General features: G+C 42.4%; 1 protein-coding gene across 1 annotated transcript in view; it reads right to left on the bottom strand.

Annotated features, from left to right (window-relative positions):
* The window catches only part of LOC124798751 (venom dipeptidyl peptidase 4-like), a 329,107-nt gene that overhangs the window by 81,477 nt on the left and 229,131 nt on the right, over positions 1 to 18,499 (bottom strand). Inside the window, exon 15 of the mRNA XM_047262278.1 lies at positions 13,865 to 14,059. Within this exon, the coding sequence (XP_047118234.1) occupies positions 13,865 to 14,059 (195 nt within the window). The remainder of the gene's footprint in view (positions 1 to 13,864; positions 14,060 to 18,499) is intronic.

The raw sequence follows: 18,499 nt of genomic DNA on the forward strand, positions 1-18,499 counted from the left end.
GGTAACTGTGACACATTTAATGATACAATAACAGTCAGTGACTTATCCTCTCCGCAGGAAATAACTAATATGACCTAAGAATCAACAGAGTTATCCGAACCTCAGCGACAGAAATTATTCAATTTGTTGTCACAATAGATCCAAGTGTTTTTCAACACTGCCTGCCTAATGCAGGATTGGCTCAGGTGACTTTTAACGTAGGGGGGTTATGTAGGGATTTTACTAAAGAGGATCAGGTAGTGATTGTGGGTGGGGCTGGTAATAGTATTGATAGGGATGGGGAGTATGACATAGATGGTGACCTGGAAAAGATAGCCACTCAGACTGGCAACATGAATGTGCGTTTCGTGGAACTGTTTCAGCGTCAGGATCGGCCTCATCTTAATACAGCCGTCAGGCGTAATAACATGAGACTTGGGGGTGCGCTGATGACAGAAGGCATGAGTCACATTTAAGTGGTGTCGGTGGAGTCTATCAGTAGGACGGGTTTCACTAGACATGGCCTGCACCTCAACAGGTATGGGAAGGGGAGGTTGGCAAAACTTATAGGTGACAGCATAGGTGGGGGTGGTGGGATCACTCATGGAAAAATTCCGGTAGTTGTGGGTGTTAGAGCTGTACCTTTTTTAGATTGAAGTCAGCTGATAGGTATTCCTGCTTAAGGGAAGTCTCTCTAACAAAGAAACCACTTTCTACAAAGCTTGGGTACCCGATTAATGAGGGAATTAGTATATTTCATCAAAATATACAAGGTATTAGAGATAAAGTTAGTGAACTGCTTATAGATGTTGACTCTGAAATTATTGGTATATCTGAACACTTCTTAAATAAGGAGATAATTCAGAGGCTTCCTTTACTAGGATACAGGTTGGCTGGCAGCTTTTCTAGGAGCTCTTTGCGGTGTGGGGGAGTAGCCATGTATGTGAAAAACGGTATCCCATTTGAGTCAATTGATGTTTCAAAGTACTGCACTGAAAAGGTGTTTGAATGTTGTGCAGGTGTGGTTAAATTTAGTGGAGCTAAACTTCTTACTGTTGTTATTTATAGATCCCCAGACTCCGATTTCACAACATTTTTGCTAAAGCTAGAGGAGGTTCTTGGTTCACTTTATAGGAAATACAAAAAGTTAGTTATATGTGGTGACTTCAATATTAATTGTATAAGTGATTGTGCAAGGAAAAGGATGCTGGTGGACCTCCTTAATTCATATAATCTTATGCAAACCGTATTGTTTCCAACGAGAGTGCAAGGGAACAGTAGAACAACCATAGACAATATTTTTGTTCATTCGTCATTATTAGAAGGGCATTCTGTTAGCAAAAAGGTGAATGGCCTTTCAGATCATGATGCACAAATTTTAAGTCTAAAAGATTTTTGTGCTGCAACACATGTTAAATATAGTTACCAACTTTTTAGGAAAGCTGATCCAGTTGCTGTACAGACTTTTGTAAACCTTATCAAGGAACAAGAGTGGCAAGATGTTTATAGTGCTGATACAGTAGACGGTAAATATAATGCTTTCCTCAAGACTTTTCTCGTGCTCTTTGAAAGTTGCTTTCCGTTAGAACGTTCAAAACAGGGTACTAGCACAAACAGGCAGCCTGGGTGGCTGACTAAAGGGATAAGAATATCTTGTAGAACAAAGTGGCAATTATATCAAAACGTTAGAAACAGTCAAAATCTAAATGCAGCAGCCCATTACAAACAGTATTGTAAGGTGCTTAAAAAAGTTATTAGGAAGGCAAAAAGTATGTGGTATGCAGATAGAATAGCTAAGTCTCAGGATAAAATTAAAACCATATGGTCAGTCGTAAAGGAAGTGGCTGGTCTGCAGAGACAGGTCGAGAATATAGAATCAGTGCGTAGTGGGGATGTCCGTGTTACTGATAAGTCGCATATATGTACAGTACTTAATAATCACTTTCTGAATATAGCAGGTGAACTAAATAGAAACCTAGTCCCAACAGGGAATCATATAGCGCTCTTAGAGAAAAGTGTTCCGAGACTGTTACCTGAAATGCTCCTCCATGATACTGACAAGAGGGAGATTGAGTTAATAATTAAATCACTAAAGACCAAGAACTCTCATGGATATGACGGGGTATCTAGCAGAATACTGAAGTATTGTTCCACGTATGATAGCTCAGTACTTAGCCATATCTGTAACTTTTCCTTTAGGAGTGGTCGGTTTCCTGACCGATTAAAGTACTCGGTAGTGAAGCCACTTTATAAAAAGGGAGACAGGGATAATGTTGACAATTATAGACCTATTTCTATGCCATCGGTGTTTGCTAAAGTTATCGAGAGGGTTGTATATACAAAGTTACTGCAGCATTTAAATTCACATAATTTGCTGTCAAATGTACAGTTTGGTTTTAGAAATGGCTTAACAACTGAAAATGCTATAGTCTCTTTTCTCTGTGAGGTTTTGGATGGATTAAATAAAAGGTTGCGAACGTTAGGTGTTTTCTTTGATTTAACGAAGGCTTTTGACTGTGTTGACCACAAAATACGCTCCTGGAAATTGAAATAAGAACACCGTGAATTCATTGTCCCAGGAAGGGGAAACTTTATTGACACATTCCTGGGGTCAGATACATCACATGATCACACTGACAGAACCACAGGCACATAGACACAGGCAACAGAGCATGCACAATGTCGGCACTAGTACAGTGTATATCCACCTTTCGCAGCAATGCAGGCTGCTATTCTCCCATGGAGACGATCGTAGAGATGCTGGATGTAGTCCTGTGGAACGGCTTGCCATGCCATTTCCACCTGGCGCCTCAGTTGGACCAGCGTTCGTGCTGGACGTGCAGACCGCGTGAGACGACGCTTCATCCAGTCCCAAACATGCTCAATGGGGGACAGATCCGGAGATCTTGCTGGCCAGGGTAGTTGACTTACGCCTTCTAGAGCACGTTGGGTGGCACGCGATACATGCGGACGTGCATTGTCCTGTTGGAACAGGAAGTTCCCTTGCCGGTCTAGGAATGGTAGAACGATGGGTTCGATGACGGTTTGGATGTACCGTGCACTATTCAGTGTCCCCTCGACGACCACCAGTGGTGTACGGCCAGTGTAGGAGATCGCTCCCCACACCATGATGCCGGGTGTTGGCCCTGTGTGCCTCGGTCGTATGCAGTCCTGATTGTGGCGCTCACCTGCACGGCGCCAAACACGCATACGACCATCATTGGCACCAAGGCAGAAGCGACTCTCATCGCTGAAGACGACACATCTCCATTCGTCCCTCCATTCACGCCTGTCGCGACATCACTGGAGGCGGGCTGCACGATGTTGGGGCGTGAGCGGAAGACGGCCTAACGATGTGCGGGACCGTAGCCCAGCTTCATGGAGACGGTTGCGAATGGTCTTGCCGATACCCCAGGAGCAACAGTGTCCCTAATTTGCTGGGAAGTGGCGGTGCGGTCCCCTACGGCACTGCGTAGGATCCTACGGTCTTGGCGTGCATCCGTGCGTCGCTGCGGTCCGGTCCCAGGTCGACGGGCACGCGCACCTTCCGCCGACCACTGGCGACAACATCGATGTACTGTGGAGACCTCACGCCCCACGTGTTGAGCAATTCGGCAGTACGTCCACCCGGCCTCTCGCATGCCCACTATACGCCCTCGCTCAAAGTCCGTCAACTGCACATACGGTTCACGTCCACGCTGTCGCGGCATGCTACCAGTGTTAAAGACTGCGATGGAGCTCCGTATGCCACGGCAAACTGGCTGACACTGACGGCGGCGGTGCACAAATGCTGCGCAGCTAGCGCCATTCGACGGTCAACACCGCGGTTCCTGGTGTGTCCGCTGTGCCGTGCGTGTGATCATTGCTTGTACAGCCCTCTCGCAGTGTCCGGAGCAAGTATGGTGGGTCTGACACACCGGTGTCAATGTGTTCTTTTTTCCATTTCCAGGAGTGTATTACTGCAGAAGTTGGAACATTATGGAGTAAGGGGAGTAGCTTACAATTGGTTCGCCTCCTACTTTAAGAACAGAAAGCAAAAGGTAATTCTCCGCAATATTGAGAGTGGTAATGATGTTCAGTCCCAATGGGGCACTTTTAAATGGGGCGTTCCCCAAGGGTCGGTGCTGGGGCCACTGCTGTTTCTTGTTTATGTAAATGATATGCCTTCTAGTATTACAGGTGATTGAAAAATATTTCTGTTTGCTGATGACACCACCTTGGTAGTGAAGGATCTTGTGTGTAATATTGAAACATTATCAAATAATGTAGTTCATGATATAAGTTCGTGGCTTGTGGAAAATAATTTGATGCTAAATCACAGTAAGACTCAGTTTTTACAGTTTCTAACCCACAATTTAACAAGAACTGACATTTTAATCAGACAGAATGGGCATGTTATAAGCGAGACGGAACAGTTCAAGTTCCTAGGTTCAAAATGGTTCAAATGGCTCTGAGCACTATGGGACTCAACTGCTGTGGTCATAAGTCCCCTAGAACTTAGAACTACTTAAACCTAACTAAGCTAAGGACATCACACACATTCATGCCCGAGGCAGGATTCGAACCTGCGACCGTAGCGGTCGTGCGGTTCCAGACTGTAGCGCCTTTAACCGCTCGGCCACTCCGGCCGGCCCAAGTTCCTAGGTGTACGAATAGATAGTAAGCTGTTGTGGAAAGCCCATGTTCAGGATCTTGTTCAGAAACTAAATGCCGCTTTATTTACCATTAGAACAGTATCTGAAATAAGTGACATTTCAACACGAAAAGTAGTATACTTCGCATATTTTCATACGCTTATGTCATATGGTATTATTTTTTGGGGCAATTCTTCTGATTCAAAAAGGGTATTTTTGGCTCAAAAACGGGCTGTTCGAGCTATGTATGGTGTAAGTTCGAAAACCCCTATTCAATAGTCTGGGAATTTTGACATTGCCCTCACAGTATGTATTTTCTTTAATGTCGTTTGTTGTTAGCAATATTAGCTTATTCCCAAGAGTTAGCAGCTTTCACTCAGTTAATACTAGGCAGAAATCAAATCTGCATGTGGAATGCACTTCCTTGACTCTTGTTCAGAAAGGAGTGCAGTATTCTGCTGCATCCATTTTCAATAAGCTACCATAAGAACTCAAAAATCTTAGCAGTAGCCCAAACACTTTTAAGTCTAAACTCAAGAGTTTCCTCATGGCTCACTCCTTCTATTCTGTCGAGGAGCTCCTGGAAGAGCTAAAAAATTAAGCAAATTCCAGTGTTACATTCTTGATTTTCTTTATTTAAACTAACGACTTGTCGCCTGAATATGTTTCTTATATTTCATTTTATCTGTTTCTACAATCGTGTTATAATTTCATGTATTGACTCGTTCCATGACCATGGAGACTTCTCCTAAATGTGGTCCCACGGAACAATAAATAAATAAATAAAAATAAATAAAACGACCTGGCATTATAAATGACTATGAATATACTATGGAAGTGGTGCCCCACCGGCCGGCCGCGGTGGGCGAGCGGTTCTAGGTCGCTTTCGTCCGGAACAGCGCTGCTGCTACGGTCGCAGGTTCGAATCCTGCCTCGGGCATGGATGTATGTAATGTCCTTAGGTTAGTTAGGTTTAAGTAGTTCTAAGGCTAGGGGGCTGATGACCTCAGATGTTAAATCCCATAGTGCTTAGAGCCATTTGAATAATTTTTTTTTTTTTTTTTTTTTTTTTGTGCCGCACCAAACTTTCTTTCGGACGACATACCTCATACCGTATGCATGAAGGGAAGCAGTTCGCAAAGAAAATAAGATGCTGAGTTGGAAAGTCATAGAGTAATCTAATTCGCCTTATAGTAGCCCCTTGTTGACGATTTTGAAACACGATAACACAGTACGACTCGTACTTGACGCACGAAACATAAATAAAATTATTGTACCAGTACGAACGGGACCTCAAGCGACTGAAGAACAACGCAGAGATTTTATGGAATTAAATATCTGAGTAGCATTGATTTGAAGATATCATATTGGCAAGTGACACTAAATCCTAAGTATACGACATTTATCTTCGCCTGTAGATGTTATCAATTTCGGGTCATGCCTTTTGGACTGAAAGTTAGTTCTGGAGTATTCATCTCTGCCCTAGATCATGTTCTTGGTCCAGATATTCTTGATAAAGTCATTCTCTACGTTGATGATTTTTAATTGCTACTAAAACCTGGGAAGGCCACGTGGAACTAGTACAGAAAGTGTTTCAGCGATTCGTGGAATACGGAGTCACTGCCAACTTGTAAAAGTCACACTTTAGCCGAGCCGAAATCAAATTCTTAGGATACGTCATTTCATCTGACGGAATCCCTCCTGATCGCTAAGTGCAATTAAAAATATTTCTATCTCATCTTAAAAACGACAACTTAAAGGTTATCTCGGACTCACTTCGTTCGTCAAAAGATTCTTACCAAAGCAAGCGATAAACAACCCTCATTTATTGAAATTCTTAAAGAAAAATACTCAGTGGAATTGGACCGACGACTGTCAAAAGGCATTCCTCGATATCAATGAAGCTTTGTTAAATAGCAACATTCTTCATCATCCTGATATGCAAACGGAATTTTGTGTGTCATCTGAGGCAAGTTTGCAGGAAATAGGCGCATGTCTCTTCCAGATCCATGAAGCCAATGGAAAACAAGAAATCAGAGTAATTAGTTTTGCCTGTAGGGTTCTTACAGAAACAGAACGATCCTACTCTATTTGGGCTTTCAAGAGATTCAACTACTACATCAATGGCAAGAAAATCAAAGTTTATATTTACTAAGATGGTATGTCCGAAAGAGCAGATATCTGTCCGCAGCTCGTGGTCGTGCGGTAGCGTACTCGCTTCCCACGCCCGGGTTCCCGGTTCGATTCCCGGCGGAGTCAGGGATTTTCTCTGCCTCGTAATGACTGGGTGTTGTGTGATGTCCTTAGGTTAGTTAGGTTTAAGTAGTTCTCAGTTCCAGGGGACTGATGACCATAGCTGTTAAGTCCCAGAGTGCTCAGAGCCATTTGAACCATTTGTGAAAGAGCAGATACCATCTTAGCAAATATATAGTTAAGGCTCACCGGCCACTTGACCATCTTCTTTTTCTGTGCGAATGCACAAACAGTGCCCGAACTCTTACGGGAATCGGCAACGCGCCACGAGTAATGAGTGTAATGGGCGGGGCACTACGAATGTAGTGCGGGACAATACGTTGAGAATGGGGGTTTCGCGGGTGGCGTGCCAGAGATAAATCCCTGCAGTCGCGCTACCCACTGTGTCCTCCGTGGCTCAGATGGATAGAGCGTCTGCCATGTAAGCAGGAGATGCCGGGTTCGAGTCCCGGTCGGGGCACACATTTTCATCTCTCCCTGTTGACGCATGTCAACGCCTGTAAGCAGCTAAGGGTGTTCATTACATTGTAAAATCAAAGTTTATTCTGAACATCAGGCTCTTAGTTTTCTTCTGACGTGTAAACTCCTACATCCTCACTTTACGAGGTGGTGTCTTTTCTTGCAGTAATATGATTTCGAAATAATCTATATAAAAGGTAAAGATAACATTATTGCAGATGCTCTATCTCGCATGCCTGAAGGCTCTTCTGACAGTACTGAACTTTTGGAACAAATGTAAAATTAAAGAATTCTCTTGATGAAGGATCCAATACATCGCAAATATTTTCTTGATCGTTGTAACTAGATTGTTCAGCTGCAGCAAACTGATCCAAAATGGAAAGGTGTGAAACAGATCCTCGAAACTAATCCTAGCCATCGCATGTGCAAATATTACAAAGTGCATCATCAAGTTCTTTTCTACCGAGCATCATTGTCATCAGAAAACTGGCTAGTGTGCATTCCGCAGGAATATGTAGAACACTTACTCTGGTATACACATATTTCATGGGGACACATTGGTCCAGAAAAGTGTAAGCGTCAAACTGCAAAGTACTGCTACATCCCTTACCTTCATAGCAGAATTCACAAGCTCTTGAAACACTGTGTCATATGTCAAAAGGCAAAACCTTTTAATCTTTCGAATATACTGCCTTTGAATCCTATCATCACAGAGAAACCTAGACAAATCCTAGGCATAGATTTGGCAAGACCAATCCCACGAGGTCGTGGAGGACTAAGGTACCTTGTAGCTGTCATCGTACTATTTACCAAACATTTGAGATTGTACTCTATGACATCTGCAAACACTCAACCAATCATCAATCGTTTAGAACGTGACTACTTTCCTATATTCGGAGGACCTGAATCAATTCTCTCAGACAATGAGTCTAACTTTGTTTGCAAAAGATGGAAACTTTTCCTTGCTAGTCATCAAATTAGGCAAATCCTTATCTCAAAATTTAGGCCCCAGTCGAACCCGATTAAACGAGTCTTCAAAAAGTTTAATCGTTTCATTCGTACGTATGTACCAAATCAGCAGACTTGCTGGGTTGACTTTGTGTCACCTTTCGAGGAAATAGTGAATAATCTACCGCACCTGTCTACTGGTTTCACTCTGAGTGAGTTGATGTCTCCTGACCAAGAGAAAAATGAATGGATCAATTCAATTCCTAAGTGTAACAACAAAAGCGCTTGTTTAGACGCCGGAATAAGACAAGCTCTAACAACATTGACCATCAAAACCAATTTACGCAAGAAGGCATATGACAAACATATTAATAAGATGTTAACTTATAAAGTAGGCGAAAAGGTCTTGCTAAAATCGCACCTTAAACCATCGTTGCTCTCACTCAAAAATCGATAGTGGGTAAGTATTTTTGAGGGACCTTACGAGATCCTTCGTATACTGCACACAGGTTGTTATTTGATTTCTCATCCCACAAATGGAAAAATAAAAGGATTACACCATCACTCTGATCTTAAAAAGTATCATGCTAAAAAATAAGTCAAGAGAAAGCTTTATATTGGCAAGAGAAGGTTAGCCGCTAGTAACTAAGTGAAAACTGATCTGACTTCGTTAAAATGTTTAGAATAAACTACACGACAGTGAGCCTGTCTTGCTATACAGCAGAGAATTTAAAATATGTTATCTTGAGCCATAATTTATGTACAGACAAGCCAGTGAAATATTCTTGTTTAACAAAGAAAGTGATCAAATCCAAGAACTCTAGTTTTAAGATTTAGTTTTAAACATATAATATTTATGAGAGAAAAATGAAATATAAAGCGAAGGGTGTGTCTAACAAGCCGGCTTCTGCGATATGAAATGGTAAATAAATGAAAATAAAACGTAGTATGTAAGAAATTTTTTTAAGTTTAAGGAGCAATGATCGAAAAAGGAAATTTATTTTCGTCAAGGACAAGGGTCGCTTGACAATTAATGGTTCGTGATGCCACTAAAAAGGAAAATAAGTAACTAGTTTCTAAGCCAGCGATGTCTAAATTAAGTTCTAATGTACTTAGAAATCTGGAACAAGTTCATCTCTGCATGAAAATAACGTAATGCTTACGAAGCATGTGAGTTACTTGTAAGTAGCAACATGACAACGAAAGCGCTATCCTTCAGCTGGATAAACAGAGTAGCATTAATTGTAATTGCAAAACGCAGGTCAGATACATTTAAAGCCATAAGTAAAATAAAATACCAAGCATAAGAGCGTAAGTGACAAGGAGAAAGGAATGATGACTTAAGGTCATATATAGAGGTCAATGCAGCGCAACGCAAGCAGGCGTCAAAGCGAGAATAAGATGAAAATGAAATCGTAAGTAAAACAAAGCAGGTAGTTCTTAATTACAGCGCTTATGCAGACGTACGACGGAAAGAAAAATTAATTGCTAAGTCATAAGGAACAAGGAATTGTTTTCTGTATTTCTTCTTCTACATACAGGGTGATCCAAAAAGAATACCACAACTTTAGGAATTTAAAACTCTGCAACGACAAAAGACAGAGCTAAGCACTATCTGTCGGCGAATTAAGGGAGCTATAAAGTTTCATTTAGTTGTACATTTGTTCGCTTGAGGCGCTGTTGACTAGGCGTCAGCGTCAGTTGATGCTAAGATGGCGACCGCTCAACAGAAAGCTTTTTATGTTATTGAGTACGGCAGAAGTGAATCGACAACAGTTGTTGAGCGTGCATTTCGAACGAAGTATGGTGTTAAACCTCCTGATAGGTGGTGTATTAAACGTTGGTATAAACAGTTTACAGAGAATGGGTGTTTGTGCAAAGGGAAAAGTTCTGGACGGCCGAGAACGAGTGATGAAAATGTAGCATGCATCCAGCAAGCATTTGTTCGCAGCCCAGGAAAATCGACTCGCAGAGCTAACAGAGAGCTGCAAATTCCACAATTTCAGCAGGATGGAGCGCCACCACATTGGCACTTATCTGTCCGTAACTACCTGAACGTCAACTACCCGAGGCGATGGATCGGCCGCCAGGCAGCCCGTGACAGAGCACTTCATCACTGGCCTCCAAGAAGCCCTGATCTTACCCCCTGCGATTTTTTCTTATGGGGGTATGTTAAGGATATGGTGTTTCGGCCACCTCTCCCAGCCACCATTGATGATTTGAAACGAGAAATAACAGCAGCTATCCAAACTGTTACGCCTGATATGCTACAGAGAGTGTGGAACGAGTTGGAGTATCGGGTTGATATTGCTCGTGTGTCTGGAGGGGGCCATATTGAACATCTCTGAACTTGTTTTTGAGTGAAAAAAAACCTTTTTAAATACTCTTTGTAATGATGTATAACAGAAGGTTATATTATGTTTCTTTCATTAAATACACATTTTTAAAGTTGTGGTATTCTTTTTGAATCACCCTGTACTATTATATCTATGTCTTTCTTCTGAATTTGTGTAAATATCCTAACCCGCCTAAACCCTTCCCGTAGACTTGACGACACAGATTGAGAAATGTGGTTGACGTGGGAGGCTGGTTTGGCAAACGATTTTCAAAAGGGAACGCTTGTACGAAACCGGAAAAAGCTAGTTTTGAAATGTCTTTACTTTTTCTTTTAAAGTCAATCCGAGACCCGAGCTGCGATCGCGATAAGGAATTTAAATATTTTCTTGAATGGTGTTTTGTTCTCATGTAAGAGGGCGATCAAATGTGAGTGATTGATCCTCGCATCTAGTAAAAAGGAAATTTTTGTGGAAATGACAGTGATAACTTAAATGAATCTAATGGACAGAAAGAACGATTCAAATGAATCCAAAAAATATATAATTGCTAGCAAATTGGAGAAACTAATGTATTGTGACTGTGAATCGAAAGCGTAATTAGCCTTAGAGAAAGATAATGAATAATGTAAAGCGAAATGCTAAGGTGGTTACCAACAAAGCAACAGAAATCGAAATGGACATGATAATAGAAGCTCTCAATTAGCAAGCTTCAAAGTGAGACAAACTATTTGATCATAAACTGTAAAAAATTTTTGTGCACATAGCAGTGTATAAGTGGAGGCTTAAAATGCTGTGGAAGTCTGCCACAGACATGATGCAATACGTCGATGTTATAAATGAGTGATAATTTCATTCACGATGAAAGTGTTACACGTGCAGATATGCCGACGGACAGTGATGCTCCGGTTGTGTAACCGAAGGGCGGTGATGTGATTAAGTGCAGTGCATCGAAAACCAAGTGTAAGTCTTATCCCTCCGCACCAGCTCAGCAAACCACAAAATATCACAGCACCATCGACGCAACTTCACTGAACCGTGCGCAGGAAGGCTGAAATACCGCGTGGTGGCTAGTGAGCGCCTGGAGTTGCGGTTTAGCACTAACAATCAGCCCGTGCCAACGTCCATCGATGCAACAAACGCGTTAAATTTAAAGTGGTGTACCAGCACAGCACTCCCGCTCTAGTTGAACGAAACGGACTTTTCCTTGAAAGCCGCTCCCAAAATAAGACTCTTATATGGGTTCACAACATAAAAAAATGTAATCCCCTGAATGAAATGCGAACAGTCAAACCTCACGCGAATAGTGACAAAGTCAGATTCCTATGAATCCCAAGTCCTAAAATTAGATTTAAGCTTAGTTCTTAGACTATTAGGTATTTATATTTTTTGTTACGTGTAACGTTTGTACCTAATGTGCGAACGAGACTCACTCACCAGAGCTGATGAAAAGTTTTCTTCTTTGAGAATGCTAAGTAGCAATCCAGTTTCTCAAGGGATAAGCTTCATCTGGAGAATAATGAATTTTTACTTACCCTATAAATACACAAATAATGAAAGCATAAAAATCATGACAACTAGTGATCAATGGAAGATGGACACGTGTAAGAAATTCCATGTGTGAGAAGAATATGTGTATAAAAGGATGAATGTTTATGTGTTTTCTTTCAGAAGCAAAGAGCCTATAAGCTCTGGACAATAACTTGAGGCCACAAAGATGGTCCTTATGAACTCTGTAAAATGGAATATAATGAGCATAATGTATAATCTCCATTGTAAACTTTGTAGATTTACTGTCTTAGTGTTTTTTAAATTTTTTCTGTGTATCGTTACCTTAAGAATTGTCTTTTGTCTCAGAATAAGAGATCACCATATTTGTGTAGTCCTAATAGTCAAATGACAGAAACACTATATTCAATCCATGTAAATCCGTAAAGTACTCAATCCCATAATGTCAACGGCGACATGTGAATCTTGGTAATCTGATTGATTTCCAAGATTCCCATGGAAAGCAATGTTATCATTATGTGATTGCCCTACCATTTTAAATCATTCACTAAGCGAGCAGTCGCTCGGCAACAGCTATAGTTAGCAAATAACGTTGCGAGAACGTAAAAAACTAACGTCGTGTGACGTGACGTGTTTATTGTGGAAGCGCCGTCAGAGATGCTGTGAGCTATTGACTTTGAAAGCCGCTGCACGAAAGGCGGACAAAAGAACATTTTTTACACATTCTTTTGATGTACGAAATATTCTCGATGAACAGCTACTCACTCTTCTGTCTCTTATAATTTGTGTCGGGCACGCATATCTTCCCTCCGTATTATTATTGTTTAAAAAATATTATTTTAGTGTAACGTGAAAGTTCCATACTGCATAGCAGTAGATTTACGTGAGAAGCTGTATTGTGCGACTTGTATCTGGAAATGTCGAAGGATGAAGTTCGTTATCTATTGGCTGCCATAAATTCAGATTTAAATGGAACTTGTGTATGGACAAATTATTTAGTATAGAACTTATGTCTCACTTCTTCATGACCATACGTTTTTAATTTTCTTTTATGTTTCTGCAAAGTTTGATGGTTCACAGTCACGAATTGTTTCGTCGAAATCGGACGGAAGTTGCAAACGACGAAGTATTTTCTCTGCACCTTATACTACTGGTAAATGCATGATAAACTTCGGTGCCTTAGAAAATTCATGTTGAGCTATCCAGAAAACAATTATATTTTCAGTAGTCATTTACCCTCTCTGCAAAGCAACTTCCGACTGATCAGACGATTCAACAAGAAACAGCCACACACAGTCGGCGTAAAAGTCCTGACCAGTAATTCAATATATATATATATATGGAAATGAGCGCTTGGCGTCATTGGCCGGGAGACCCCTTACGAGGCAGGTCCGGCCGCCATGGTGAAGGTCTTATTACATTCGACGCCACATTGGGCGACCTGCGCTCCGGATGGGGATAAAATTATGATGAAGACAGCACAATACCCAATCCCTGAGCGGATAAAATCCGACCCAGCCTGGAATCGAACCCGGGCCCGCTGATTATAGCTATACGTTAATACACAAAAGTAAACATATAGTTATAACGTCATCTTTCAGATGTTGAAACACGCCTACCAACTTTCGTTTACGTCGCCCAACTCCCTCTTGCTGTTAATTTTTTTCCGTCATTGTAATTGTGAGAAGAAATAAACACTAAAAAGCTGTACAATACGAGTAGGTAAACAGTAGACGACAGCGGCCTTACTTGGTGACGCTGATCTGGTCCTCCACTTCGACAGTGCCCAGCCTCCGGTAGACGGAGAAGAGCGTCCTGTCGCCCTTGCAGCCAGACCCGCGCCCGTCGATGTAGATGACGACGTATCGCCGGTTGGTGGTGAAGTAACTGGAGATGTCCGTGGTGAAGTAGTCGCCTATACGTTGGGCACCCGGGTAGGCGTTCCTGCACGAGACAGAGGACGTGGCATTGTAATGATCAAAACATTTCGTTTGGCGTGTCAGTTACAGTGGAAAAACTTTTCCAGTTGTGAGTTATTGAGCAAGTTAAATTTTGTGCTGAATTCTGCTGTTAGCTGGGAAAACGTACGAGTACACCGAGCGAGGTGGCGCAGTGGTTAGCACACTGGACTCGCACTCGGGGGGACGACGGTTCAATCACGCGTCCGGCCATCCTGATTTATGTTTTCCGTGATTTCCCTAAATCTCTCCAGGCAAATGCCGGGATGGTTCCTTTGAAAGGGCACGGCCGACTTTCTTTTCCATCCTTCCCTAATCCGATGAGACCGATGACCTCGCTGTTTGGTCCTTCCCCCAAACAACCCCCCCCCCCCCCCCCCCCCTGTACGAGTGCAATACAAAAATCATCTGCTAATTATTGGTGTACTTTAAATTTTAGAACTGAGTTGTTAATTCCGTTTCATGCTGACCTCATCCCCGAAACGATCGGGGACTTATTCAGAAATCTGGCGTCCCCTTTATTTCACTCCCATCAATAAAGATAAAAATTCTTTTCTTTGTTAAAAACAGTCTTAGTTACTGTATACATGGTTCTCGGGCGAGACGTCGGATGTCATAGTGAAAACTCCACAATATTTCATCAGCGCAACTGGCCGACATCTTCAGGTGCGACGAACACACTGCTAAGGCATGACTAGAGCCCCCTATTTATGCCAGTCTTAGGCAGGAAGTGCGCATGCGTGGAGGCGCCAAATTCGATGGCCAATAGCGACGATATCGTCGCATATGCACCGATCTTATTATTAATAGGTGACCTTCATAAATTAGTATGTTATCAAACCCCAATAGACGAACTATAGTAACAGGACGGTAAGTTTGCCGCGGACGCCCAGGTACTGATTATTAGGGGCCCCCACCATACAGAACGCTTCTTGCTGACTGTTCTCTGCTTCAGAATCCTACCATATTTAGAGAACCCAAATTTGTGACATAGTAACAGCATGACGAAGTGTTGTTGTGTTGCCTGTGTGACCAGTTGATTAACTGATTAATAACAGAAATTGTACTGATATTTTAGTGCATTATACACTGTAACATTTAATCACAAATGTTCACGAAATGTTCTGAAATTCATTTTTCTTGTATTCATTGCGTTGTATTACAATACCCTTAATTTAATTTCGCCAACGGCCTTGCCGCAGTGGTAGCACCTGTTCCCATAAAATTACCGAAGTTAAGCGCTATTGTACTTGGCTAGCACTTGGATGGGTGACCATCCTATCTGCTGAGAGTTGTTGGCAAGGGGATGCACTCGGCTCTTGTGAGGCAAACTGACGAGCTACTTGACTGAGAAGTAGTGGCTCTGGGCTCGTAAACTGACGTATGATCGGGAGAACGCTGTGCTCACCGCATGCCCATAGGAGCGTTGCTCTTCTTTTTCTTTTTTTTCTATTAAGGAGAGGTCGGTGTCGGACACTACGTGAGTATGTCCTGCCAAACTGAATTTGTGATCAATCTTTCCAAGCATTTTTCAGCACATAGCAGCCGTACGGCTGTTCTTATTCTGTCCACCAATGGTATTCGAATACAAAATGACATGTTTCGCATGAGAACGATGGCGAAGTAGATGTTCAGCAACACAGAATGCAGCTTGATTTGTTCTTCTGCCTCGGACGTCGTTTCTCGACATGTAACAGTATGCCTGAGAATCACTGCAGTCATGTACAGTAAGCTTATATGTCCACAGAAGCCATTTGTAAAATGTGATGGAAGAGTCAATTTCTGAAGTGGGCAAACATTCTGCATGTCGAAAGTTAGTGTCACTTTGGTGTTTATATTGTACATTACGGATATATTCTTGTCGTTAGATTTTGGACATTATGCAACATTAAAAAGATCGTGATGATGCTTTAACTCTTCCTCAGTTTCTCTTTATCTTCCCCCTTTGCATTAGAGATGTTCATTTTCAAACCTGCTCCAAGTGTGACAAGTGTCCTTTTTTGGTGCTTTTATAGCAAGATTCAGTTTGTGGAAGTAAGACTCATAAACTGTCTTACTAACCAGTTTGTTACTCACATCCTTGCAAAAATGTTTGTAAGCGTCATGCAGCTATGAAAGAATGTAGTATGATGGAAGATACTTTCCCGAAGACTCGCGGCTTGAATAGTGGTAACAACGATATTAATGTAATAATGTGAACACAATGTCGATCACATTGTTATGTATAAGAACGGAATATTTAAGCTTGCGCTAAACCTGAAAAAATAATATAACTGGATATTAAAACCTCGTAAAACAACGCCCTTCAGAATGTTATTCAAATACAACTTGTCTTAAACAATTTTAAGTCTTGGAAGACATTTATGTAAAAGGGTATAAGTTAACGTATGTTCTTCTCCACAACACAAGATAGTGTGCAAAGGTGTATACTCCCGTAAGACCTGGGTTTCACGAAACCACACGCAAAAATATATTCTGCTAGCCTATAACGAAACAACGGCCAGAAAATACCTACAGTTATTTTTGTAGTTAGAATCTTTCATTTAGCTGGCAGTATTGGCGCTCGCTGTATTGCAGTAGTTCGAGTAACAAAGATTTTTGTGAGGTAAGTGATTCATGAAAGGTATAGGTTATTGTTAGTCAGGGCCATTCTTTTGTAGGGATTATTGAAAGTCAGATTGCGTTTCGCTAAAAATATTGTGTGTCAGTTTAGTGATGATCAGAATAAGTAAAGAGAGAAATGCCTGAGTACGTTCAGTTTTGCTCAGCTGTTTGAAAATCAAATAACGTAAGAGTTTTTCCGGCACTGTCATTCTTAATTTTCAAAGGGGAAGTTTCAATAGACCGTGCAGTTGCGACAACGCTGTGTCCCGGATAGCGCAGTGGTTGCCGCACTTGCCTAGTAAGCACGAGATCCCGGCTTCGAATCCTGATCCGGTACACACTTTCGTTAGTCGTCACTGATTCCGTTTAATGTCCCGCTGCAGCTGATAGCACTCATCCCCGTTCAAATTACGTTTAGTGTTTCACAGCTGCGAGATCTGCGTGCTATCTGTTCTTTCTAAGAAACAGACACCATGCATTAAAAAAAAAAAAAAACTCCTGGACAAATTGAAGATATTTCTTCGGTATCATTGAACATTCTGTAACAATGCGATGATTTAAATCCCTTCGGGTCGTCGGAAGTTCATCTTCGAGCTTATCTCAAAAAAATGGCTCTGAGCACTATGGGACTTAACATCTATGGTCATCAGTCCCCTAGAACTCTAAGGACATCAACAACACCCAGTCATCACGAGGCAGAGAAAATCCCTGACCCCGCCGGGAATCGAACCCGGGAACCCGGGCGTGGGAAGCGAGAACGCTACCGCACGACCACGAGCTGCGGACGAGCTTATCTCAGAGAAAAGAAAACAGCGGCGCCAAATCAGGCGAATGTGCAGCCTAACTGATTACGCCTTGACGTCCTTTGCAGCCACCACGAATGAGCTGGATGGGCGCTTTCGTAGCCACTCGCGAATAGATTCCTCACGAAGGAGCTACGCAAACTGGTCACAAATTGATACTCACACAGGTATCGATGAAAACTGCAAAACTGCGCACTCTATGTGACCGATGGATGAACGTGTTGCACTGCAGGTCAGCTGGCACGGATAATAAACAGGGGACATGTCGATACCTGGGTATAAAGTCTTTGCAAATTCCATTCAGTGCAGTCAGTTTGACAGACATTATGCCTCGTAGACAGGTGCCTGGAAGATATACACAGGTTTCAGTATTTGACGGAGGACGTGCAGCTGGGCTCCAAGAAGCTGGTCAGAGTAGTCGGCGAATCGCTCGACACTTGAACGGGAGCGATGTCAGTATTCGACGATGTTGGTAGGAATGGGTGAACCACGGCTACATACAGCGTCAAGATAGAAGCGATCAGAGGCGACAGGGAGAGCCACAGATACTTCATTATCATCGATCCGACGAGCAACTGGTCCTTCAGTGACCAAAAGGACCATTTATAGGCGGCTCACAGAAAGGGGCTGAGCTCACGGCGCCCCTGGCGTCGACTCCCGTTCACCTCTGTACACCGACAAGCCCGTCTGCAGTGGTGTTGGGCACATTCTGCCTGGAATCTCATTGACTGGAGTTGATCTGTCTCCAGTGATGAGTCTGGAGGCGCTCTGGGCAGCCTTGGGATACCAACCTGACTGTCGCTCACCATGCAGCCCGCCAACAACGGTAGTCTCGGGTGCCATTATTTTTTCATAGCAGGACCCCTTTGGTTTTCATCCGCGACAGCCTTACTGCACAGCAGTACGTGCAAAAATAAAAACTACTTATGTGTTTGGGGTAAACCATTTTTATTTTTCGACATAGTCTGCTCTTACAAGGGGAGGCCGCCAATTGCGAAATTCAGATTCGGTTCATATTG

This window comes from Schistocerca piceifrons, chromosome 5 (assembly GCF_021461385.2).
Source record: "Schistocerca piceifrons isolate TAMUIC-IGC-003096 chromosome 5, iqSchPice1.1, whole genome shotgun sequence".
Classification (NCBI taxonomy): domain Eukaryota; kingdom Metazoa; phylum Arthropoda; class Insecta; order Orthoptera; family Acrididae; genus Schistocerca; species Schistocerca piceifrons.